At 37.9% G+C, this 25,120-nt stretch overlaps 2 protein-coding genes across 2 annotated transcripts in view; one reads left to right on the forward strand and one right to left on the reverse strand.

The window, feature by feature from the left end:
• Window positions 1-9,923, reverse strand: part of TRAPPC3L (trafficking protein particle complex subunit 3L) — a 41,818-nt gene extending 31,895 nt beyond the window's left edge. Inside the window, exons 1-3 of the mRNA XM_047763108.1 lie at window positions 9,882-9,923; window positions 6,379-6,476; window positions 2,883-2,982 (exon numbers count right to left, since the gene is read on the reverse strand). Coding sequence (XP_047619064.1) covers window positions 2,883-2,982; window positions 6,379-6,476; window positions 9,882-9,923 — 240 coding nt within the window. The remainder of the gene's footprint in view (window positions 1-2,882; window positions 2,983-6,378; window positions 6,477-9,881) is intronic.
• A 6,144-nt stretch (window positions 9,924-16,067) lies between these two features.
• Window positions 16,068-19,832, forward strand: CALHM4 (calcium homeostasis modulator family member 4). The gene is made up of 2 exons (XM_047769143.1): window positions 16,068-16,625; window positions 19,446-19,832. The coding sequence occupies exons 1-2, from the start codon at window positions 16,068-16,070 to the stop codon at window positions 19,830-19,832; spliced, it is 945 nt and encodes a 314-aa protein (XP_047625099.1).
• Window positions 19,833-25,120: the final 5,288 nt, after the last annotated feature.

Consider the following 25,120-nt stretch of genomic DNA (forward strand, 5'->3'; position numbering starts at 1 on the left):
TAACCTGCTGAGCCACAATGGGAACTCCTGAGCTGATATCTTACTGTGGTTTTGATTTGTATTTCCCTGATGATTAGTGACTGTGAGCATTTTTTCATATCCCAGTTGGCCATTTGTAGGTTTTTCTTTGGAGAAATATCCTTAGTCTCCTTCTTAATTAGATTATTAGTTTAACTAGCGTTATAGGAATTCCTTATGCATTTTGGAAATCAGTCCCCTCTCAGATAAATGATTTGCACGTATTTTCTACTATTCTGCAGGTTGCCTTTTTCATTCTATTGATTGTTCATTGTGCAGAACCTTTTTAGTTTGCCGGAATCTCACTTGCTGATTTTGTTTTTGTTGCCTGTGCTGATGATGTCATATCCATGAATTCATTATCAAGACCAATGTCACGAAACTTTTTCCTCTAGTTCATTCCAGGAGATTTACAGTTTCGGGTCTTATGTTTTTTAATCCACTTTGAGTTGGTTTTTGTGTATTGTGTGAGATAAGGGGTCAAGGTCATTCTTTTGCATATTTTCCTAGCACCATTTGTTGACGAAATTATTCTTTCCCCATTGCCATACTCAGTGGTGAAAAACTGAAAACTTTTCCTCTAAGATCAGTAACATGACGCCTGCTCTTACTACTCCTATTCAACAATGTACAGGAAATCCCAGTAAGAGCATTTAGGCGAGGAAAAGAAAGAAACACATCCAAATTGGAAAGGAAGAAATAAAATTATCTCTTTTTGGAGATGATATGATCTTTTATATGAAAACCACTAAAAACTACACAAAATAACCATTAGAGCTAATAAATAATTTCAGTAAATTTGCAGAATACAAAATCGGCATACAAAAATCAGTATTGTTTCTATTCACTAACAATGAACTATCACCCCTCAAAAGTAAAAAAGAAGAGTTCTCCAGTGGGGCAGCAGGTTAAAAATCTGGCATTGTCACTGCTGTAGTTTGGGTTGCTGCTGTGGTGCAGGATTAATCCCCTGACCCAGGAACTTGTGCATGCCACAGGCATGGCAAAACCAACCAAATAAATAAATAAATACATAAATAAACAAATAAATAAAAGAAAAATTCCCTTTACAATAGCACCAAAAAAAAAAAAAGATGAAATTCCTAGGAATAAACCTAATGAGGCAAAAGACTTCTGTACTGTAAATTATAAAATACTGACGAAAAAAATTAAATAAGGCACAAAGCTCACTCTTCTCATATTCATGGACTGGAAGACTTCCTATGGTTAAAATGTCTACCAAATTAATACAATCATGCAATGCAATCCCCACCAAATTCAAATGGCACGTTTTATAGCAATGGATCACAAACATCTACATTATGTATTTCAAATATTTGCTTTCCACTAACAGCTACTAGGTTTTTTGTTTTGCTTTCGTTTTCTTTGTTTCTGTTTTTGTTTTTTTGCTTTTTAGGGCTGCACCTGTGGCATATGTAGATTCCCAGGCTAGAGGTTGAATTGGAGCTGCAGCTGCTGGCTTATGCCACAGGCACAGCAATGCAGTATTCGAGCCACATATGTTAGCTACACCACAGCTCACCAAAATGCCAGATCCCCGACCCACTGATTGAGGCCAAGGATCGAACCCGCATCCTCATGGATAGTAGTTGGATTCATTTCTGCTGTGCCACAGCAGGAACTCCCACAGCTAGTATTCTTGTAGTATTGTCCACAGAAATGGCTTAGTGAAAAATTATTTTATTTTCCAATCTACTGCTTCAGGATTTTAGTTATATTCTGAAAATAGGGAAAGAGAAATTTTTTAAACCTGTTTAGTGGTAGTAAATTCACTACACTAGGGCTGGAAGATCTGAATTTTTATGTCAACTCGCCATAAAATATGATTTACTAGCCATAAAATAACAAAAGTAATAATAAAGAGTGAGATAAATTTTCATTTGGATTGTGTTTTTGATTATATAATTTTTTTCACATTTACTATAGTCAATGTTTATTATATTCTTTTCAGGACTCAGTTTCCTTATCTGAAAAATGGGGACAGTAACTCCCACTCTGTCTACTTCACGGATATACTGTAAGGGTGAAAGAGCAAAAATATGATAAATTGCATTTAGAGTCACAAATCACTATGTAGAACTATTACTGCCACTCAGTATGTGAAGAGTCAGTATGTCAATGTATAATAATAAGGATCAGGAGTGAAAAGAAGAATGAGATTGACTTAACTGGTCAGTGTGAGAGCCTGGAGGATGTCATAAACATCTCACATCCATGCCTGCTTTCGAGGTTTCCCACAAATGAACTAGGTTAATAACTACATGCCTTCAGATTAAAAGAATTCTGGCTAAGGATGCATTTCCCAATGCATCTTATGTCTAAGGAATCTGAATTAGTGCTGGATGATTCCACGTTGTTTCTCATATATAAAAACTATGGAAGTTCTTGGAACACAGGAAGCTTAATTCTTCTCTGGGGAAAACATTGTTCCACAAATGAGATGGCTATAACAATGTTCTCTGAGAGAGCCAAAGATTACCTCCCTCCATGAAAATGATTATACTATGACATTGGTTTGAGGCATCCATGTTATAATCTTGCCTTATTACACTCCCCTTCTGTTTACCTTCACAAACATTTTTTCTCCCCAGTGTTGGACATACACTCCATACCCCATGTGGTCAGAAAAATCAATAGATGTTTAAAAGCCTGGAAGTGTTTATCTTGGTTCACAATAGCTTTTATCTCTGTGCTGAAATAAAATGCTTTTCGATCAGCATTCTCTCTCTTAGCACCTAAAAACTAATACAGATGAAACCTGTTCAGTCAGAGCAGAAAACCAGCCAACTCAGGACGAATTAAAGATTTCCAAAACATAGTGCCAGAGCTAAAAATGCAGTTACCTGGGCAATTATGTCAGCAATTTCTGAATAGCTATGGCATCTTCTCACACGCGATCGAGCCAAAAAGTCTTCTATCAGCCGTGTTCCAATGCCATACCCCCTGTGTTGGAAGGAAAGAGTGGGCTCTGAAAATAATATTTGAGTAATTAGCGAAGCCTATCCGTGTTCAGGAAGGGAGTCATCTGTTTAGCACTTGTAAGAGTAGATAACAAAGTCAACCAAACTTGACAAGTCAAATGTGATTTGGCAAAGGGCTTTTTATTCTATGTCCCACAGAGCACAGCATCAGGGAACAATACATTCAAGAAATATTAACTAATCTCCTACAAGCAAAAAAGCCTGAGGACTCAAGGCTGGCCCCAACTTGAAAGTGTTAAGTTTAAGTTTAATTAAACTTAAAGGAGGTTGGTGCCTGCAACTTAATGTTTCTCATTGACAGCTAACTTTCTCATCATCAGCTGTTATCAGAAACAGAATGAGGGTCTAGTTAACTTGTAGTCTGCTACAGGTGTGGTACCTGGATGTTCATTCTTCTCTGAGCATAGTTATGGCAGGAGAGCAGGTATGTCTGGGCTCTAGAAGAAAGTGAAGAAGGGAATGGGGAAATCAATTTTTGTTGTCATGCTGTTTCAGCAGCTGGAACACTTAAGTTTGATGAAGAGAAAAAAAAAAGCAAAGTTCAGAAAATTCACTTTTTATTGGGGGAACAAAAAATATCAATGGGACTTGGGAGGAAGTATTTGTATTTTGTGTTAGCTTCACCTCATAGCAAATGGTTTGCATAGTACCTGAGGTACAATTCTGAAAGCATTTTAATGAGATGTGATACCATAGAGTAGACGTTTTCATAAGATAAATCTAAAATCTTTCAATCTAGTGAAGAAAATATGACCTTATTGGTGGAGACACAAAAAGACTGCTTTTGCCCAACCACTGGCATGAAATTGGTCCTTTAATTTCATAGCCACATGTACATGGACTAAGGAAACAATATGAATGGAGCAACAGAAGGGCCGAGCAAAACAAAAACACCACAGCCTATAGAGGAAGTATTTGCTCCATAGGGTCTAAAAAGGGGTGGGGGGGGAGGTACTGGGTGACTAGGGGAGGATGTGGGGGTGTCAGAGTGCTTATTAATTTACTCAATTTATGAGATTATTTGTTTATATTTCTGAGTGGATAGAAAATTCCAACTGAGCTTACTTACCTTTCATGAAAAACACTTTGCGATTCTAGCCAGGAAGTTCACATTGAAAAGACTTTTTCTTTCTTTCTTTCTTTTTTTTTTTTTTTTTTGCTTTTTAGGGCCACACCCGCAGCATATGGAGGTTCCCAGGCCTGGAGTCGGATTGGAGCTGCAGCTGCCAGCCTACATCACAGCGACAGCAACATCAGACCCAAGCCGAGTCTGCGACCTACACCACAGCTCATGGCAATGACAGATACTTAACCCACTGAGCAAGGCCAGGGATTGAATCTGCAGCCTCATGGTTCCTAGTCGGATTTGTTTCCACTGCGCCATGATGGGAGCTCCTGAAAAGACTTTTAAAGAACAGAACATATATTTTACAGAAAGAAGTGTACCCAGATTTAAAAAAATGTTTCTAGTGTTTCCTAAGTATTATGCAAGTCTGCAGGCTTGGCCACTGGGAATGGGGATGGGAAGCCAGAATGCTGTGGTCAGTGCAAGGTATATACATATGTCTTGCTTTGGTCAGGTGTATGTTTCTGCAAAGTAGGTATTTTATATATCAATTAAAAATGTAAGATGCTCTCAGCAGAAGCTATTAAAGAAATCCAAATATGAATTATTGTTTTTCTATAGCAAGGCTTTTCTATAGCCTCTCAAAATACATTCTTTAATAGGCCATTCATATTTGTTAAAATGCACACTAAGTTGCTAACCAAAGGTATTTTTTTAATTCAGATAAATGACCCTCTTCATTTTATGCTGCCTGTCCACAAAACAATGTAAATTTAACAGGCTAAATAAAATGATGTAACTTCTGAAAATGTGTTATCATATATTTAAGAGTGACCTATATATAAAATAGCTTAAGAAGCTCCTGTTGGAGTTCCTGTCATGGCCCAGCAGTAATAAACTCAACTAGTATCTATGAAGATGTAAGTTCGACCCCTGGCCTCACTCGGTAGGTTAAGGACCTGGCATTGCCTGAGCTGTGGTGTAGGTCACAGACTCAGCTCAGATCCCTGCATTGCTGTGGCTGTGGTGTAGGCTGGCAGCTGCAGCTCTGATTTGACCCCTAGCCTGGGAACTTCCCTATGCCCCTGGTGAGACTCTAAAAAGACAAAAAAACAAAAAACAAAAAACAAACCCCCAAATCCGAAAAACAAAAAACTTAGGTGAGGAAGAGCCTCTGACCAATTAAGAAAAGGTTGAAAAAAAAAAAGTATGGAGACCAGAATAAACATAGGACACAGAAAAAGAACTTTCCAGGAGATAAAGGAGAAGCATATAGAAAGGGAGGAAACAGGGCTCAAAAAAAGTCTTTCGAGATTTCCTTAATAATTGTCTTTTTTTTCTGTATTTCAACTGAAAATACAATGAACGCTTTTAAAGCGCTCTAAAATAAAATACTCAACTAAGTTTAATTTCCTCTTTAACCTGTCTAACTAAATCTTCTAACCAGTTCAAATTTTCCAGGATCCATAATTAAGAGGTTCAGGATATGTTGATAGATTTTATTTTAGGCAGTAATCTGATGATCATATAATTATTCTGTAAAGTAAAGGTTGAAGTTGCAGAAATGTCCATTAATAAAGGAGAATAGACTTTTATTTTAAAAGGATGGAATATGGAATTCCCTGGATTTGACAACACCTCTGCCCCCAAACTTCATATGCTGCAGGTGTGGCCAAAAAAAGAAAGGATGGAATGGTTTTCCCTATTCAATATATTTTTGAGTGACGCATAGTAAAAAGTGTTCAAATAATGAAAACACTACATAGAATACAGTAAATCTTTCTTCTACCCATAATCCCCGGTCTCCCAGTTCTCTCAGGCTACTACATATACATAATTAGTAAAATGCTAAAACTAATTAGTGGTGGGGTTTTTTTGCAGATTCTTCCATAGATGGTCTATGCCTTGGTAAGCATGTATTTACTCTGGAAGGAATTACATCAGAACAGAAGACTTCTGAAAAGAATCAAATTTGATGATCCACCATATTGCTTAAAGGACAGTTTCAGTTTTACCACATCCTTAGCTTAGAGGCAACTAGCAAAGAAATGGCTTCTAACAAAAAAGAATATGTTGCATGATTGCTATTCCTGGAATAAAAGTCCCTTCCTATTACTTTATACTTTCAGGCAGCCCTAATGGCAGCTTTTAGAAATCATTTTCAGTGCTGAGATGCGATTCATTGAAATAGAAGTGCTGGTGAAACGGAGCAAGAGAAGTCAAAAGAGGAGAGGAAAAGGCAGAGGTCTTTAAGAAACAACACCTGCACAAGAATGAAAGAGTTCTACTCACATTGTATCTAAATATTTATTCACATCTTCATCTTTTTCATAATCCTTGCAGAGTTGGGCAACCAGAGCTCCATAGGTGAGGACAAAGAGATCTTTGTTCTGGGGAAAAGGGGACAGTTTTATGTTACAGGCAAAATTACTAACAATGTACTACTCTTTTTTTTAAACAAAATTTTCTAGTTGGATGTAGCCTTTGAGATCATCTTTCATTTTTTTTCCACCCCCACTCTCACGAATTACTCCAACAATTTTCACTATTGAAAACAAATTGTTCCCATTATTTGGTTATTACAGGAGGGAAGGAGAGCAGTGAAACACATTTTTAAACATAAGAACATCTTTCTAGGCATTTGCTTATATAACTTGCAATGTGTTTTCATGGGGGAAGTTTTTTTTTTTTAATACTAATAATGGCTAACATAATTTTTTCTTGTTCTAGAATGGCCTTTGGTATATGCTGACCGTGTTTTCAGTGGGAAGGAATAATTGGGTGAGACTTCTCATGAATAACACAATCCCTGATGGGTTCCAGATCTGCCAAGGAGACCATCAGACTGAACCCAACTGTAGCAACACATTGGTAAGTTTTTTCTTTGGAGAAAAAAAAAAGAACTTTCACTTTTCTTGTAGATCTCCAAAATGAGTCCTATTTTTCATAGTGAATTAAAAATGAAAACTAGGGATTTCTCGTCATGGCTCAGTGGTTAATGAATCTGACTAGGAACCATGAGGTTGTGGGTTCAATCCCTGGCCTCGGTCAGTGGGTTAAGGATCTGGCGTTGCTGTGAGATGTGGTGTAGGTCACAGATGCAGCTTGGATCCTGCATTGCTGCGTCTCTGGTGTAGGCCGGTGGCTGCAGCTCTGATTTGACCCCTAGCCTGGGAACCTCCATATGCCGTGGGTGCGGCCCCAAAAAGACAAAAAAGAAAGAAAACTAAAACTGAGGATAATTTCGGTTTTAGTTTATTAAAGCTGTGTTGAAAATATGGAACAAAGAAAAATACAAAGCTCAATCTCTTCCTTTTAAAAAGTCTCTGTTTTGCATCTGCTACTGAATACTAAGAAAGAGGAGATTAGAGAGAAGCAATTTCAATGTTCTCAGTCCTACAGAGGAGGGAATGAGGCTTCAGGAGTAATGAGTGACTTGCCCCACTAGGCAGCGATTTGGCAGAGCCTGGGTGGAGTCGGAGGCCACACTCTCCTTGCTGATGTAGCAGTTATCTCTGAGGTGCACAAAAGAAAGCACTTTTTTGGATAAGAGGTGAGCAGGAGAGGGAGGCACGAAGGGATATCACTGTTGAAAGCAATCTTATTTTGTGCATAATCTCGTATTTTCCTGAAAGGTCAAATGTGGATTCCAGGTTAGAAGGGGTGTCCTTACCTTTAGGCCCAGATATCTTTAGTAGCAAAACATAGAGGGGAAGTTAAGGCCTGATGATATGTATTCTGTTTTTTCTTAAATTGTGAGCAGAAATGGCTCAGAAAACTAATAGTTTATTCCACAAAGCGGTCTCTATGAAATGTTATATATTTTTGATCCAAACACTTCCAAATTTGGCCCCAAAGCACCAATGTCCATTCCCTTATGTGTGGGTTTATAGCATGACAAATATGTTTCTTTGATTGAGTAGAATATTTATTATAACTATGTAAATTTTAAATAAAAAGAATCTGAATAGTGTATGGCACCTATGGATATGATTTATATTGAAAAAATAAATCAATATGTCAGATGTGCATAGAAGATACATTAAATACATTAACTGACATTGCATTAAGGACATTAATGTATAAAATTTGGGTAAAATAATGAGTACATTAATATTTCTACTAGGAAACACGGGTATACAGCAAGTGATTTGAACAAAAATACTGTTAAAACATTACAGAAGGGGCATCATGTATTCAGTTTTAAGTCTGTTCTTATTTACGTCTTTTAAGAACCTCATGGTAAGTCACAAAAAATGCCTGTAAATGATACATGAAATATATACCTAACACAACAGGAGCCACAGCAGAAGACAAAGTACTGTTATGTGCCAATTCTACAGTGTAAAAATAAGCAAAGGTGAGAAAGAGAGAGAGAGAAAGAGAGAAAAAGAGAGAAAGAATGAATGTGGTTGTTGCCACAAGGAGCAAAACAAAGGAATTTAAAAACGAGAGAAAAGGCGATAGCATTATATCTACCTACATGCCATACTTCAACCTTGTGCCCATTTATAATTAAGGTTACACTTAAAAAAATGGCATTTCTTTTCTTTCCTCTCTCTCTCTCTTTCCTTCTGGCGGGTGGGTACTAATGACATTTTACTTTCAGCTGATTTTCAAGCTCATTGCCTATGAAGGAGAGTGGCCTTCCTTCTGCTTCATGCCAAAGGCTGTATCTTGCACTACAGGTCCAGTAGGGTCTCAAAGCCACACAACTGACCACAAGAAAAGACAGTGTAAATTTATCGTCGCAGTTTTAAAAAATAATAAAAAGCAAACATTTTCATATATGAGAAATAGAACAGAGTTATTTGGGGACGTTTTGGATATATTAGGATACATATATTTGGATATATTAGGATAAATATATTAGAATATATTTGGATGAGATATTAAGTTTAACTGATATATTAGTCGAATGATTTTAGGTGCAATTGAACTACATACAATATTTTTTTTTTAGCAGTTGGGAGCCCTACATAAAAATTAATAAAGATTCCAGGATGCCAGAGGGGACATCTGCTGGCATTCCCAACTGGGGTGTGCTTGGGTTAGTCATACAATTTTAAGTATCCTCAGCTGATAGTACTTAATTTTAGGCAGTGCCCATCAGCCTGCTGAAATAATTAACCGAGCTTTAAACTTAATGATGCGTTTTCACATCTGTTAATTTCTGAATGCCGCTAAACCGTAATAAAAGAGGACTAAAGAACAATATTTGTCCAAATCTAATCTGCAAAATAATTAAGTTTAAAAATAACTCTGAACTTGGAATATGTAGGAAGGATAACAGCCCACAGCAGATCACTATACTCACAGTTAAGACTAGGAAATATATTTTTAAAAGCAATTTTTTAATACTGAGTATTTTGATGACCTAGTCCCACTTAATTTAATCTATAACCACCTATTTTATATACATTTCATTTCCTATTTCATGAAGTAGGAAACAGGACACGTTACAAGTATGAAATACAAAACGTTGCCTAATCTTTTCACATTTTCTGTTAGAGACAAAAGAAAAATCTGACACTTTTGGAGATCTAATTAGTCAGAAAAGAAGACCTTAAGTATGTATAAGAAATCGATTATTCTCTTACAATATGTAAGAGATCATTATATTATATTTCCAGAAGTGTTGTTTATGATCCTCTCCACTAAATACTTCCTTGCTCCACTGAAAAAGTCTACTTAATAGAGTCACCTTTCAAATAAATCAGAAATCCCTCCAGAAAACATCTCCTCTGAAGTTGGAAGAAAAACACATCTTGGATAAAATAATAAAAAGATCTTACTATTTTATGGTATTCCGGTCTCCTGTATGCCGGATGAGACATTGTACTTGGAAGATGAAGAAAGTGTGTCAGTCTTGGTCCTGTTTTTGCAAGTTCCTCCTGCTTTGAGATGCTGGTGCTGCGTCTGCACTCTACTGCTTTTGCTCTTCGCCTAACCCAACAGAAAAACAATATCAGGAGGACTGTCTTAGAGCTATGCACTTGCCAGAAATCAAACCCTTCTTCACTTATGGGGCTGAGTCGTAGTCTAAAGGCATAAAAGCTGATAGTGAGAAGTCAGACCAGAAGCACCAGCTACTGAAAATTCTTCAGCTCAAGGGAATAGGAAGAGTGGTGTTTTGTTCTCATGCCAAGACATTGTTTTAAAAATCAAAAACATAAACCTTCACAATGCAAGACAGATCTCAATGTTAGCATTATTCAGTTTTGATATTGATTGTTGCGTGAATTTGAGACAGGATCAGCAATCTATAGGCACTAAATCCTGGGTTCAAACCCAATCAACGGCTCTAATTGACTCATCACCCACCCAGATAATAGGTATCAGAGATTACCATCTTGTGCGATTACAAAATTCAAATATATATGGTCGCTTTTTCTCACAAACCGCAATTTTAAGGTGTGATAGAATTGGGGTGGTGATATTTTCTTATAAAACTGTTGCTCAAAATGGGTGTTTTACAGTTTAATAATGTAAAATAATTCTGGCAGAGAAAGCAAGCCCTTAGCTTTCTTTCAAGAGTAACTGAGATGTTAGCTAGGGAAATCCATTTTATTATAAGGTATAGTTACTTAACGTTAAAACAAGAAACTCTCCCATCTTGACAACGGCAGGGTGCAGAGGATCAAAACTGTTCCAGAAATAGAAAAATAAAACTGGGTTTGAGACAGTAGTTTCCTATTTCTTACCGCTTGAGTCAATTAGCCCTATGTGTTCTGGAAAATTCTTGCTATGAAGTCACAGTCTATTTACTGACTACTTTGAAGAAGAGTGTGGTGTAGTTCAAAGAGCAAAGGAGGATTTGAAAGACTCAGGCTCAGCTGCATTTCTACCATTTACTGGCTATGTGACCCTGGGCAAGCCATTTTATTGCTCTTTGGCTCAGTTTCCGCATCTGGGAAATGGCAATAATAATACCCACCTCACAGAGTAATTATGAGTATCAAAGAGATAATGTACTCTATGATGCACTATATAAACATTAATTACTATAGATTATTTTGTAGGTGAACATTTTGAATTGAATTCTACAATGTTTAAGATATTTCCATTAGTGCCTACATTTCATGACACCATTATCAGGAAAATTATTTGACTGGCTTGGGGCTTGTGGGGGCTTTTCAGGAGCAGATTAATAACGCCTCATGTTTATATGAACTTTACAGCTTACAATATGTTTCTCTCTCTCTCTCTCTCTCTTTTTTTTTTTCTTTTTACTGCAGTACCTGCAGCATAGGGAAGTTCCTGGGCTGGGGTCGAATCGGAGCTGCAGCTGAGGGCTACGCCACAGCCACGGCAACAATGGATCCGAACTACACCATAGCTATCTGCAAAGCTGGATCCTTAACCCACTGAGTGAGGCCAGGGATTGAAACTGCATCCTCATGGATACTAGTCGGGCTCATTATTGTTGAACCACAACAGGAACTTCCCTATTAACATGATTTTTAAATCTGTTTCCTTGCTTATAGACACCAATGCTGAAATTTTCTTTGTGGTTTTGTGTACTATCAGTATGTTTTGGCAGATGATTTTGGGGGAACTTATAAGCATTTATTCTCTATTTTTAGGGTATGGAACACCATATCTTAGACAAAGCTTGCTAATTTTGTTCTTCTGCATCTTTTATAACCTTTCTAGTGTTTACTTGATCATTTGTGATACATTAAAAATCTCTCTATGATTGTAAGAATTTCTCCTTGTCATTTGATATTTTTGTTTTATATATTTCAGTTATGTAGTCATAGACATAAAAGATGATGGTGATCATATCTCATAATGGATCCTTTTATTATGACAGCGTGTTCAGAATTAGCCCTTTTGACACTTTTTGCCTTCAGCTCCCTTTTGCCTTATATTAATATTATTATTCCCCAGTGATCTATATTTCAGTAACCTTTAATGTTTCAAGCACTGGATGTGGTCTAGTTTTAGGTGTGTCAATTGTAAGCAGCATGACTCTATTTTTTTTTTTTTAATGGCCACACCCATGGCATATGGAAGTTCCCAGGCTAGGGGTCAAATTGGAGCCACAGCTGCTGGCCTATGCCACAGCCGTAGCCACAGCAACACCAGATCCAAGCTGCATCTGCAACTTCTGCTGCAGCTTGTGGCCACTCCAGATTCTTAACCCAATGAGCGAGGCCAGGGATTGAATTTTCATCCTCATGAACACTATGTGGGTTCTTAATCTGCTGAGCCACAGTGGGAACTCCTCCATGACTTTTTAAAATCACTCCATAGATGAGTTTACTCCAGCTCCAGTGTGGTGGTGAAGAGCTTGCGCCACACCACCCATGTCCTAGTCCTGAGCCTTTCACTCATGTCCACGTGGCGCTGATCAGTGTCCTTTCTCTTTCCACACTACAATTTTCTCATCTATAGAAAAGCCGAGGATAGTATCAGTACCTTGTCATAGAATAATTGTGAGAATTAAAAAAGATACTATTCTTGGAACATGCCTGACATGTAGTAAGCTCTCAGAAATGGTTAACTATTAAAATTTTGTGTGTGTTTATTGATGTGTTTGGTCTCATTTGTACCATTATTTTGTATTTTCACAACCTTTTTCCTTTTGTTTACTATTTCTCTTCCTATCATTATGCTCTTTTTATTTCCCCTGTTTCTGAATGATCTCTGACCTGTATTTCTATTATTTAATAATTATGCTTAAATTTTTACTGCTTTATTGATATATAATTGATTTACAGTTTGATGAGTTTTGACACCTGGGTATACCCATGAAGCCACCAAAGTAATCAATATAATGAATATTTCCATCACTTCCTGTTTCATCACCGTGTTTTCTTTGATTCTTTGTCTATTTTGTATCCATTAACTATAGGGCTAAACTAACAGCCAGAAGAGTTTCTATCTCCTGTGTGATCCAGAGTCTATACTATGACCCCCTTTATTATCTAACTATCATACACACCAAGCCAGTATTTCCTCTGCTCTAAATCAACCCAGGACCAGGTATCAGACAAGCAGCTTGCATTGAAGCACACCAGAAATATTTTAACTAGTCAGTCTTAAGCTGTTTTCCCTGACCTGCCTTGCCTTCTCACAGAAACCCCAGTGAAGGCCCTGGTCTAGGCTTTCCCTCTTCATTTCGGCCTCCTTACCAAACCTGGCGCTTCCTCATGCATCCTTGAGTGGACTGGCATGCCTCCTTCTCTTGGTAAATGCAAGTAATACATTTTTCTTTCAATGGCATTGGCCTCTCTGTGTCATCACTCACATAAATTAAAATCCCATGGTTCAGGTTGATACAATCCCCTCCCCAAAGTTTCCCCATCCCCCTGGCAATCCCTCTCTTCTTATTCCTCCTCTCCTGCCCACCTAGGCAAGCACTGGTTTATTTTCTGTCAGTATAGATTAATTTACATTTTTAAGAATTTTGTATGTATAAAGTCATGCATTATGTATTGCTTTGCCTGAATTCTTTCCTTCAGAAAATTACTTTGAATTCATTCTTATTATTGTATGTATCGATGGTTTAGTCCTTTTATTTTCATGAGTAGTATCCTCCTATGTGGATAAATAACAATTGATTCACTCACCTGTTGATGGACACTTGTGTTGTTTCCAGTTTGCAGCTGTCATAAATAAAACTGCCGTGTCATTCATGTACGAGTTTTCATGTGGACACATGCTTTCATTTCTCTTGAGTGAATAACTAGGGGATAAGTACCTATTATTCAGGATATGGCATGCATACACAGGAAACTTTTCAAGAAATTGACAATTTTCCAAAGTGGTTGTGTCATTTTACATTCTGAACATCAGCGTGTAGGAATTATCATGGCTCTGCAAGCCTCATGAACATTTGGTATGGAGTGTCTTTTTAGTTTTTGACCTTTCAGGAGTTCCCATTTAGGCTCAGTGGGTTAAGAACCTGACATAGTATCTGTGAGGATGGGGGTTTGATCCCTGGCCTTGCTCAGTGGGTTAAGGATCCCACGTTGCCACAAGCTGCAGCATAGATGTGGCTTGGATCTGGTGTTACTGTGGCTGTGGCATAGGCTGGCAGCTGTGCCTCTGATTCAGCACTTATCCTGGGAACTTCCATATGTCACAGTTGTGGCCATAAAAAGAAAAAAATAAATGATTTTTGCCATTGTCGCAGGTATGTGGTGATTATCTTATTATAACCATGGATTACTATAGTTGTATCTTTTGAAATAAAATATAATTATTTGTGCAACTAGCTAATAATTAAAAGAACTTTAAAAATATATTCATACCTGTCATTATTTTTTGCTCCCATGTCGTTCCCCAGTGTTTATTTTTCTCCTGCTGAAGATATCCTTTAATAATCCTCTTAATGAGGTTCTGTGGGTGGTAAATTCCCTTAGTCTGTTTGTGTCCTTACTTTGCTCTCTCTTGAAAGAGGGTTTAACTGATACTAAGCACTTTGAAGGTATTGTCTTCAGGTCTCTATTGTCACTGATGAGAGGTGTGCTCTTAGTCTATTGTCATTCTTTTGTAGCTTATCTTTTCCTTCTGGCAGTTTTTAAAACTATCTCTTTGACTATCTTTTTTCTTTCTTTCATTCTTTCTGTCTTTCTTTCTTCCCTCCCTCCTTCTCTTTCTTTCTCTCTTTCCTTCTCCGCACCCACAACATGCAAAACCCAAGCCACAGCAGTAATGACACCAGATCCATAACCCACTAGGCCACCAGGGAACTCCTACCTTTTTATTTTTCACATTCTGTACTTTTACCATGAGGCACCCAATGTGGATTTATCTTTAGTGACATTGTTCAAAATGTACAATACTCTTCTGATATAAGAACTTTGATTCTGAAAAATTCTGTTATTTCTTTTCAAAAATCGCTTTTCTGCCTGCCCCTTCATTTTTTCCTCTTAAACTGGTATTAGATCATGGAGTTGCTTAACCTGTTTTCTATTTCCTTTAACTGCTTTTTAAAATAATTTTTTTTGTTTCTTTGTCTTTTTATATTGTTTTTGGGTCAGTTCCTCTGAATGATGCTTCAATTTGCTGATTATGTATTTAACCAAATCCAAATCCGGTTGAAATTCATTTGAGAAATTTGTATCTTCCTCACTTTTTATGACTCAAAGCAAGCCTACTCCAGTGTATTTCATATAGAAGTTATACAAAAAGCATTTGCTGATTAAATAAATGTAGAAAATATTTTATACATTTGATTATTTCATTTCTTGTCTATGGCTATATAACTTTATTAACTACCCAAATATTACATTTTCATAAATAAAAAGATACTGTATCAACACACTTGTAACTTAGTTTTTAAAGTAACACATTATCATATCATATTCCATCAACACAAACACATTTTTGTGCAAAGTTTGAATGTTTTGTTGTGATTTGGCTTGAGTGGTATGCAAGCCTTGTTCTTTTCTTTTGGGAAAGCTTCTGGGATCTTCTGGAAGAACTCTGAGGTTATGGATGCTCCAAACAGCCCTAAATTTTGGATTGCTCTAGTATTAGAAAATTTCCGTTATTCTTTATGCCATAATTTCATGTTAACCAAATCCTGAACCAGTACAAAGGTACGAATGGTCTCTGTTTTGCTTCTAGTGCTTTATTTGCTGGTGCTGAACATTTTGCGTCATATAAAGCAGCACATAGAAAAACGATAGCACATTTTGCGTCATATAGAGCAGCACATAGAAAACCTGCTTTGCAAGCAGGTTACCCTCTTTTTCATGGAAAGATGCACTGAAGTAGTTTCCTCCATCACTCACACCAGATGAATCTCTCACTCAGGTCCCTCCAGCTGTAGTTTGAAGTGAATTTATTAGCTCAGGATTCACAAAGAACACAAGGAAAGATGCTAGAATCCTTTCAACATGTAAGGCTGTTGGGTTGCTTGACACAACCAGTTAAACCAGTAAGATCCCATAAAATGGTAATAGCTTGTGGAGTCTGATGATCAGAAAGGGCGACGGGCTGATTTGGGGAAGAGCTTCCCAACCATGAGCCCAACTCTCAGCAATATTATATCTTCCCTGCAAAGAAGCGGGACCTTTATCAATTCTTTAATTGCTGCTTTGACCATTGGTGGGCAGCAACTCTTCTCCTCTTTCACATTCAGCTGTCCCTGTCAGGTTGGGAAAAACTTCTATTATGGTTCTGCTTTTCTGGTCATTCCTGCCTTAATCCTTCTGGTTGCTGGCTTTGCTCTGAGAAGCCAGACGTGGACAATAACCAGTGAATACTGTTGCAGCTGTTTTCCACCACCCCGAAGAATCAGCCGCCTGGAGCGCAAGCTGGCTTGCCTTCAGTTCTTCAGCATCACCGGGAGGGCGCTTGTTGCTCCATTAACGTGGCTGGCGGTGACCCTGCTGACAGGTACCTATTACGAATGTGCAGCAAGTGAATTCACCTCTGTGGACCATTACCCAGCGTTGGACAATCTCAGTGCTAGCAAACGGGAAGAGATCCTAGCTGGATTTCCATGCTGCAAACCAGCTCCACCTGACCTGGTCCTGATCCGAGATGAAGTAGCTCTTCTGCACAGATACCAATCACAAGTAAGGTCTTGATTTTTTTCTGCTGTGCTTCCCCCATATTAACTACAGTCAGTGGAAATATCTCCCATTTCTGCTGCTTCTCATAGGGTCTGAACCTAGGACACAAACTAGAGGCCACTCATGAATTCGATTTCTATTACTCGGCTATCTAAATACAGTTAGGAGATTGGGTTTTGGAGTCAGCAGACTTGCATTTGAGTCTTGCTTTGCTGTTTATTAACCTGCAAAATCTTCAGCAAGTTATATAACTCATCCATGTTTCACTTTTCTCAGCTGTAAAATGAGGACATTAATAGGATCTCCCATATAAGGTTGGAATGAATAATAAATAAGCGAAAACATCTAGAGTGCTCAGTACTCTGCTCTGAATCTATATTAAAAACAATGACTTTTGGCTATTGTTATTCAAATTATTATTACTACAGTACTACATTCCATCTTTCCATGCATTCTTATATATTAAAATCTCATCTAAAATTACAGGAAGTTTAATTATGATTAAAAATAAGCTCCAATGATAGCTCTAAATTTAATGTTCTGAGATAGGTTTGTGTGAGTGGGTGAAGTGAAGGGAAGGCTTAAACCTACTGGGCTCATAGATTAAATTTAAAGATGTAAAAGCACATTTTTGTCGGTAGAGAAAGAATCAGTGGCTTTCATCAGTTTCTTCAAAGGATTTGGGGGAAAAACACATTTTAAATCATTGCAATGCAGTAAAAACACATTAATTTTTAGGGGAGTTCCCATCGTGGCTCAGTGGTTAACAAACCCAACTAGTATCCATGAGAACGAGGGTTTGATCTCTGGCCTTGCTCAGTGGGTTAAGGATCTAGCATTGCTGTGAGCTGTGGTGTAGTTTGCAGATGCTGCTCGGATTCTGCATTGCTGTGGCTGTGGTATAGGCCGGCGGCTACAGCTCTGATTTGACCCCTAGCCTGGGAACCTCTATATGCCACAGGGTGCAGCCCACAAAAGACAAAAACAACAACAACAACAAAAAAAACACATTAATTTTTAAACTACTTACTGCAAAGGCACTTTTTGACCCATCACTTTTCAGTTATGACAATTTAAAAGTGCTAATGCCATTTAGTTGAAAAAAATTACCGTCAACACAGTGAATATTGAAGTGTTATATATGGCCCAGTTTAAGCAAAATTAAAAATTCCACTAAGAAAAGATTTGTTAGAGTTCCCTGGTGGCTCAGTGAGTTAAGGACCTGGCATTGTCACTGTGTCACATGGATTTGATCCCTGGCCTGGGAACTTCCACATGCTGAGGGTGTGGCCAAAAAAAAAGAGTTAAAAAAAAACTTTTTAGGAGTTCCCATTGTGGCTTAGTGGGTTACAAGCCCAACAAGTATCCATGAGGATTCAGGTTCAATCCCTAGCCTTAGTGGATTAAGGATCCGGTGTTGCCATGAGTTGTGGTGTAGATTGCAGAGTAGGTTTCAGATGCAGCTTGGATCCCATGTTACTCTGGCTGTGGCATGGGCTGGCAGCTGCAGTTCTGATTAGACCCCTGGCCTGGGAACTTCCATTTGCCACAGGTGCAGCCCTAAAAAGCAAAACAAAACAAAGCAAAACAACAAAAAAATAAAAACAAAAACACAAAAACAAAAAAAACCCCACAACTTTTAAAATTTTTATACAATTTTAAACATTACTTTTGGGTTTGTTCTTTTGTCTCCCTCTTTAGACCTAAAGACTTTGGAAGGCATGAGTATATCTTAAATTATTCACATTTGAGTCTAAATAACCAAGTACTGCACAGAGCACATGGTGGGAGGTTAACCTGGGGCTCAATAATGATAGATGATGAATTGATGTACATCAGGGATGGCCCTTCCTGTGCTATGCTGGCCTCTGCTAAGTTAAATCACAGTGAGCATCACGTTGTAGGTTTCAGCCTCTATAGAGTGCAGAAATCCTGCTGTGTGTGCACTGGTAACTCCAGGCCTATTGGTGAATCACCAGCTGAGGAAGAGACTTTCACCTTCCAGGCTGTGGTTGCACCATCTCTCTTACTCTACATAACACCACTAAATATTGAAAAAAAGATAAAAGAAAAAAAGGAATTCTAAGTATAGAAAACAGCTATTTATGTCGGTCTTTAAAAGTGGAAAGTAAATAGTTGCAAATAAAATCCAGTTCATTTTCTTTTCAAAGTATATTTCAAAACATGAATCAGAAAACTGGTCAGCTAATGATTACTTGAAGGGGAAAGGAAATGAAAACAATAGGGGCTACACATTTAGGGATATGAGAGTCTGCTCACTGACTTCATCCACAAAAAATAAAAGGAAAGAGCAATTTGCAGAGACATGTCAATGAATACTTGCTGGCATATCATCGAAGTCACCTTAGGAAGCCACCATTATTATCTATTCTATCATCATTTTCATCACTATCATTATACGATATTGATTAAGTATCCAAGGAATACATGAGCCTATACCTGATGGTTGAACTAAAATCAAAGAATGTAATTTATGTCCCTTATGCAAAAGTAATTGGTAGGTTGTAGCGTCTGCCACTTCAAGGACAGTACTTAGGGTCCATTTCAAAATCCTTTAGAAGTCCCTCCAATCCAAAAATCCTTTGTAATCCCCAAACCATGTTGAAATGGTTGGGCCTATACCCCCTGTCACCGCTCATTCAGGATCAAACGAATAGCACCTGTTAAGATGTTCAAGACTAGAAAAGAAAATTTCTTTCCCACATTTTAGTTTTCAGTTTTGTCAGAATCCCTCCTACCATGCCTGGCTGTTTCTTAAATATTCGATATATTTCTGTATTTCTTTTTAATAATCACGTGAAGATGCTGGGCTGGATTTTGATCGCCTTGGCAACCATCACGGCCCTCATCTCCTGCTCTTTGGCGAGGTGCTGCTCTCCGCTCACGGCTCTGCAGCATCGCTACTGGACCAACCACCTCCACAATGAGCAGGAGCTCTTTGAACAAGCAGCTGCCCAGCACTCGAGGCTCCTCATCATGCAGCGTATAAAGAAGCTATTTGGCTTCATTCCCGGAAATGAAGATGTCACACGCATCCGTATTCCCTCGTGCCAGGACTGGAGAGACATTTCAGTACCCAGTTTTCTCTGTGTGGGTGATGACTTGCAAGGTCACTATAGCTTCCTTGGAAACAGGGTAGATGAGGAGAATGAGGAAAGCAAGTCAGGGGGTATTGAATTAAAACCTTAGTCATAGCGCCTTTCGCAATTCGGGTTGCTTAACACATGCTTTCTTTTTATGGTGATGGCATTTCAGTGTAATCGCCTCATCATTCTTACTCGCCTCTGATATTTGTTTACATAAGTCCTTCCTAAATGCTCTTTGCAAAATCAATTTATCTGATAATTGTGCCACTCTCCTTTTGAAATTTCACTGATGGTCTGATAATATCTCTATCGTTCTGGTTAAAAAGTATAAACTTGAAGGTAATAGAACATTTAAATCTTAGTGGCTGTTACTTAGCTATGCAAAAATTAATCTCTTTTGTTATCTGCACACAGTAGCTACCTCAGAGCTATTGTGAGTATATATGTGATAATTAAATGTGATAATGTAAGCTAAGTACTAAGCACAGTGCCTTTCATAAAATAAGTGCTAATAAATGTTACTTTCCCTCTTCTTTGCCTTTCATGTCTTCTATTACTTTTACCCGACTCTAATTTCTGTTTTTAAAAATTTCTTCTTCTATATGATATCCAGCAACTTTTCACTGTTTTTTCTCTTTCTTCAAACTTAAATATCTGACCTTTTGGGAACCAGGAAAAAGGGCCTTTTCTATTCTGTTAACATGCAAGGGAGAAGTCCATGCAAGGTCTTAGGTTATCCTGTCATAATCAAGGGACGTACATACATGTTTTATCTGCATTGATATCACATTATTTGTATACCTCCATACTAGGAGCACTTTTATAGCTATGACATAGAAAGTTTATTCCAGAAAGTTTCCCCTCTGTGCCCCACTACGGAGACACTATCTGTGCCTTTTCATTATCAAATTGCACATTTGCACTCAAAATCCACTTTAGGAAGCAAGACTACAAGCTACATTTGTATATCCGCTATCTATAACTCTAAAAAGGGAGACCTACCTAATTTTTCTTTTTCTTTTTTCGTTTTTTTTAATGGCCACACCTGCAGCATATGGAAGTTTCCAAGTTAGGGGTCTAACTGGAGCTGCAGCTGCCAGCCTATATCACAGCCACAGCAAGGAGGGATCTGAGCGGCATCTGTAATCCATGCCCGGAGCACATGGCACCACTGGATCCTCAACCTGCTGAACAAGGCCAGGGTTGGAACCTGCATCCTCAAGACTAGTTGAGTTCTTAACCCACTGAGCCATAATGGGAACTCCCCCTACCTAACTTTTCACTTCTAATATTTGACAGTTTTCTATTTTCTCTTGATTATCTCTGATATATAGTGTCTCATGCCTGATTTTTGCCGCATTCACTTAAACGACTGGCTCATTGGCCAAAATAAGAAAAATGAGGGTTTTTATTTATTTTTTTAAACCAAAATAATGGCTGCTTTCTAGGCAGTGAACCAACTGCCAATGGTCAAGCTGCCTTTCAGGGTTTACTTTTAAGGGGACCTGAGAACTTGACTGTCTAAAATGCAGTCACTTAGTTGGTAATGTACTTTCGCATGACCATGGAAGAAAGAGTCTGTTTTCTATGAAACTGTGGGTCCCTCAAACTTAATAGAAACAAAAATTTATGATAAAACTATCTTTTTTTAAACCCGTAAGAAATATATATGTATAATAATATACATATACACCCATAATAACATATTATACATATAGTATAGTACTTTGCTAGGACAGGAGACCCGTTCCTCCTTCTCTATCACTTATTGGGCAAGTTGACAAGTCTCCCTGGGACACAATTATTTCATCTACAAGATAGGAATAATGATGTATTACCTACTGGAAGGGAAGGAACAGAACCAAATGAATTCTTGAGGGCCCTTCTAAGTCCAATAAGATGTATACGTTTATATGCTTACAAATCAATAAGTATGTAATTTTCTTATTTATTTATTTATTTTGTCTTTTTAGGGCTTCACCTATGGCATATGGAGGTTCCCAGGCTAGGGGTCGAATCAAAGCTACAGCTGCCGGCCTACACAGCCACAGCAACACAGGATCTGAGCCAGGTCTGTGGCCTATAGCACAGCTCACAGTAATGCTGGATCCTTAACCCACTGAGAGGGGCCAGGGATCCAACCCGCATCCCCATGAATACTGGTTAGATTCGTTTACCACTGAGCTACAATGGGAACTCGTAAGTGTGTAATTTTCTGAAGGGCTGGTAGGTTCAGGCTGTTTCTGTTGGACGAAAAAAGAGTTTGATTCTGAACTTTCTCTCAAGACATTTGCTGGCATTCCACTTTTCAAAGAAAGTGTACTGATTTTTTTTCAAGTGGTCAAGGAAAGTTATTCCTCTTTGTCATCTGTTCTGATATGACATTACAGGGGAGATCTTTAAAAAATAGAGGGAATTATGGAAGTAGAGTCCTCATCTAGCTCTGATATGTCTGAGTTGTATAACTGGGGGAGTCACCTCTACTCTATTCTCTGCAGTCTCCTTCAGCTCCAAACTCTATGGGTCTGTTTATTTGGGACTCTTGGAATTTGCTCTTTATTGGGACGCACTTGTTAAATCACATTTTATACCATGATCAGAATTAGTTTATCAGTTTTCAGGGAATATACTGCAATATACAGAATAATACACAGAAATTGAAATACTCTTCAGTACGATTTTCAGTTAGCAAAATCAGAGTTTATGAAGTTAAAGCATTACATCATCACAAAGAAGAGTATGATGTTGTTCATATATGGACACCAGAAAACAGTCTTTCCACTAGATTCTGGAAGCTCTTCCTACATCAGACTCTTTCAGAGTATTACATACAATTTGTCTTTTGCATGACTTAGTAATGATCTGCCACTATAGCTTTCTAGTAAAGTTTTGTATTTTTTTTGGCTCCTCATGGCTTCAAAAGGCTTTAAAGCATCTATATGAACATTTACAGGGTAGTACACATCTTTAACTTTTATTGTATATTATCTATTTCAAACTGAATAAATCCCCCCCCCTTTTTTGGTACAGCATATTCTTCTGTTCCACAGCCAGTAAGACAAAACTTTTCCATTAAGAACATTGTACTTCCTTCCCTTTATGCTTAATGGATTTATGTAATTTAAAAATGTATAATTAAAATCAATTATGTGCTAATACTAGCTTATATTTCGCTACCAAATGCTTTTGGCTACTACATCAAATGCCGTGGCTTGGCATATATACAGACTTGTTCACTTCTTAACTTGAACTTTGTTAGCTCCCCCATCTGCCCTCCACAGTTCAAGATGCCTCCTTTCCAGGAGATAAATACAATCCCCATGTTTATATGTGTTTTACTCAACTTCCTTTATGTTCTCCAAAACTGAATTGCAGACTCATACTTCTACTACTCATCGTCTTCTTTGTCTTCTTTCTGTTCTCTGACTCTAACACCCATTAAAAAAATTCCATTGCACGATTTTAATAAGAAACAACAGTGTGATTTTACAGTGTTTTCCTGCATTGTTTATAGCACGAAGGGAAATCACATTAACCTTTAAACTTTGAAATATCACAGCCAATCAAAGTCCTTTCAAATGCAAAGATTTGGTAATTACTTGATACCACAAAATATAAAGTTTAGATACAATTTTAGCTTCTAAATAAGTCTAGCAAAATTTGGCACTGGTCACTAAGGAACAGATACTTGGCAGGCTGCCTGAGAGTAGACAGCTCCATGAGGTAGTGGGCACACATCCATAAATGTGACCTCTGGACCAAAGAGAAATGATAGTTATCTTCAGAGAGACAAAGTACATTATTCCTGATCTGAATTATTTTCCTGTACTAACTGCCAAGTAGAGTTAAACTTTTCTAATCTCAGAACACCAGAAATTCAGAAATGGCTTTCAAATAGTTTCCTCTGCTGCCCCCCAGTGGTCCAGAGCGGTAACTGCACCCACCCCTAGTGGTAGTATGATACAGTAGTAAAAATTCCATGTAGCATTTCTGTAGTATGCTGGCTACTTTAAACAAATAATCCCATTTACACTTTACAACAAACTGGTGAACAGAGTCATATATTATAAAATGAGTTGTTGAAATGACATTAACTTACATGGAGAATGTGAAGCAATTTTGTGTGAAATTCCATACAAATGGGATGTTTTCTCATTGATGTAATTATCTTATTAGATAACTAATGAATTGGAATCCATAATTGGAATCATAATTGGAATCCAGGTCTATATAAGCACAATAAAATAAGTTCCCTCATTTTATTGATGTGGTGACTGAGATATAGAGAAGTCAAGCACTTTGCCAAAGGTCACAGTACCTACAACTGATGGAGCCAGAATCCAGCCCCAGTAGTCTGACTTCAAACACTGCATTCCAGAGCACTGAATACAGCAATAGGAGGCATGTCACAAGCCTTCCAGGGCCAATTCCCATCAATAAATAACTAAAATATCCTGAGTTCCAACAATAAGATGCCCTATCACACCTGAGTCCCTCTCTTTCCACTTCCACTGTACCTGTATATATAATAGCCCACTTTCAAGGCACTGTATGAGGAACATGTACAAATGCTATTTCCAGTCTGTCCACTTTATACTTTCTCCTTACATGCAAAGTAATGGTGGAAGTGAAGCCAAATTAAAACTCATGTTGTCAGCACTTGCCATTTGGTTGCTCAGAATTGAGGCCCCCATCTTGTCATTTGGTTCAAGAACATTTCGTCAAAGCTATTAGGAGAGTAACAACACCCACAGACATCACTCTTGTGGCCATAACATTTGGGTCAGAGATGTTCACTGCCAATACTGAAATCTGCTACATACAACTGTCTCCAATATAAGCATGATCTTGAGTAATCCTAGAAGTGCTTCATATATATATATATACACACACACACACACACACATTCACAGTACTATATATTACTAGTTACTAACAGTGAACACACTGATATCCTATTTTAGAAAATGCACTTTTTTTTGGTCTTTTTGTCTTTTTAGGGCCGCACCCTCAGCATATGTAAGTTCCCAGGATAGGGGTCAAATCAGAGCTGTAGCCACCAGCCTACACCACTGCTCACGGCAATGCTGGATCCTTAACTCACTGATCAAGGCCAGGGACCGAACCCACAACCTCATGGTTACCAGTCAGTTCGTTTCCACTGCACCACAACTGGAACTTCCACACTATTCTTCATAACACACAATTTATTATTTTTCAAATCATTTTATAAGCTTATAAGTGGCTAAGGCTGGGCTTCTCATTTCTGGTTCCAGATTCCGTGACAGTTGTTCTCGCTACATTTACCTACCTGCAAAGCTTGAAACACACTTGTTCTATAACATCATATAAAAATTCTCCAATTTCAGGAAGTTAAGGGCCTTCCTGTGT

The sequence above is a fragment of the Phacochoerus africanus genome, chromosome 2 (assembly GCF_016906955.1).
Source record: "Phacochoerus africanus isolate WHEZ1 chromosome 2, ROS_Pafr_v1, whole genome shotgun sequence".
Classification (NCBI taxonomy): Eukaryota; Metazoa; Chordata; class Mammalia; order Artiodactyla; family Suidae; genus Phacochoerus; species Phacochoerus africanus.

Coding starts and splice junctions, on each gene's coding strand:
- CALHM4 (XM_047769143.1), top strand. CDS start 16,068: ATGAGCCCAACTCTCAGCAATATTATATCTTCCCTGCAAAGAAGCGGG. Junction 16,626..19,445: donor TGCACAGATACCAATCACAA/GTAAGGTCTTGA, acceptor AATCACGTGAAG/ATGCTGGGCTGGATTTTGAT.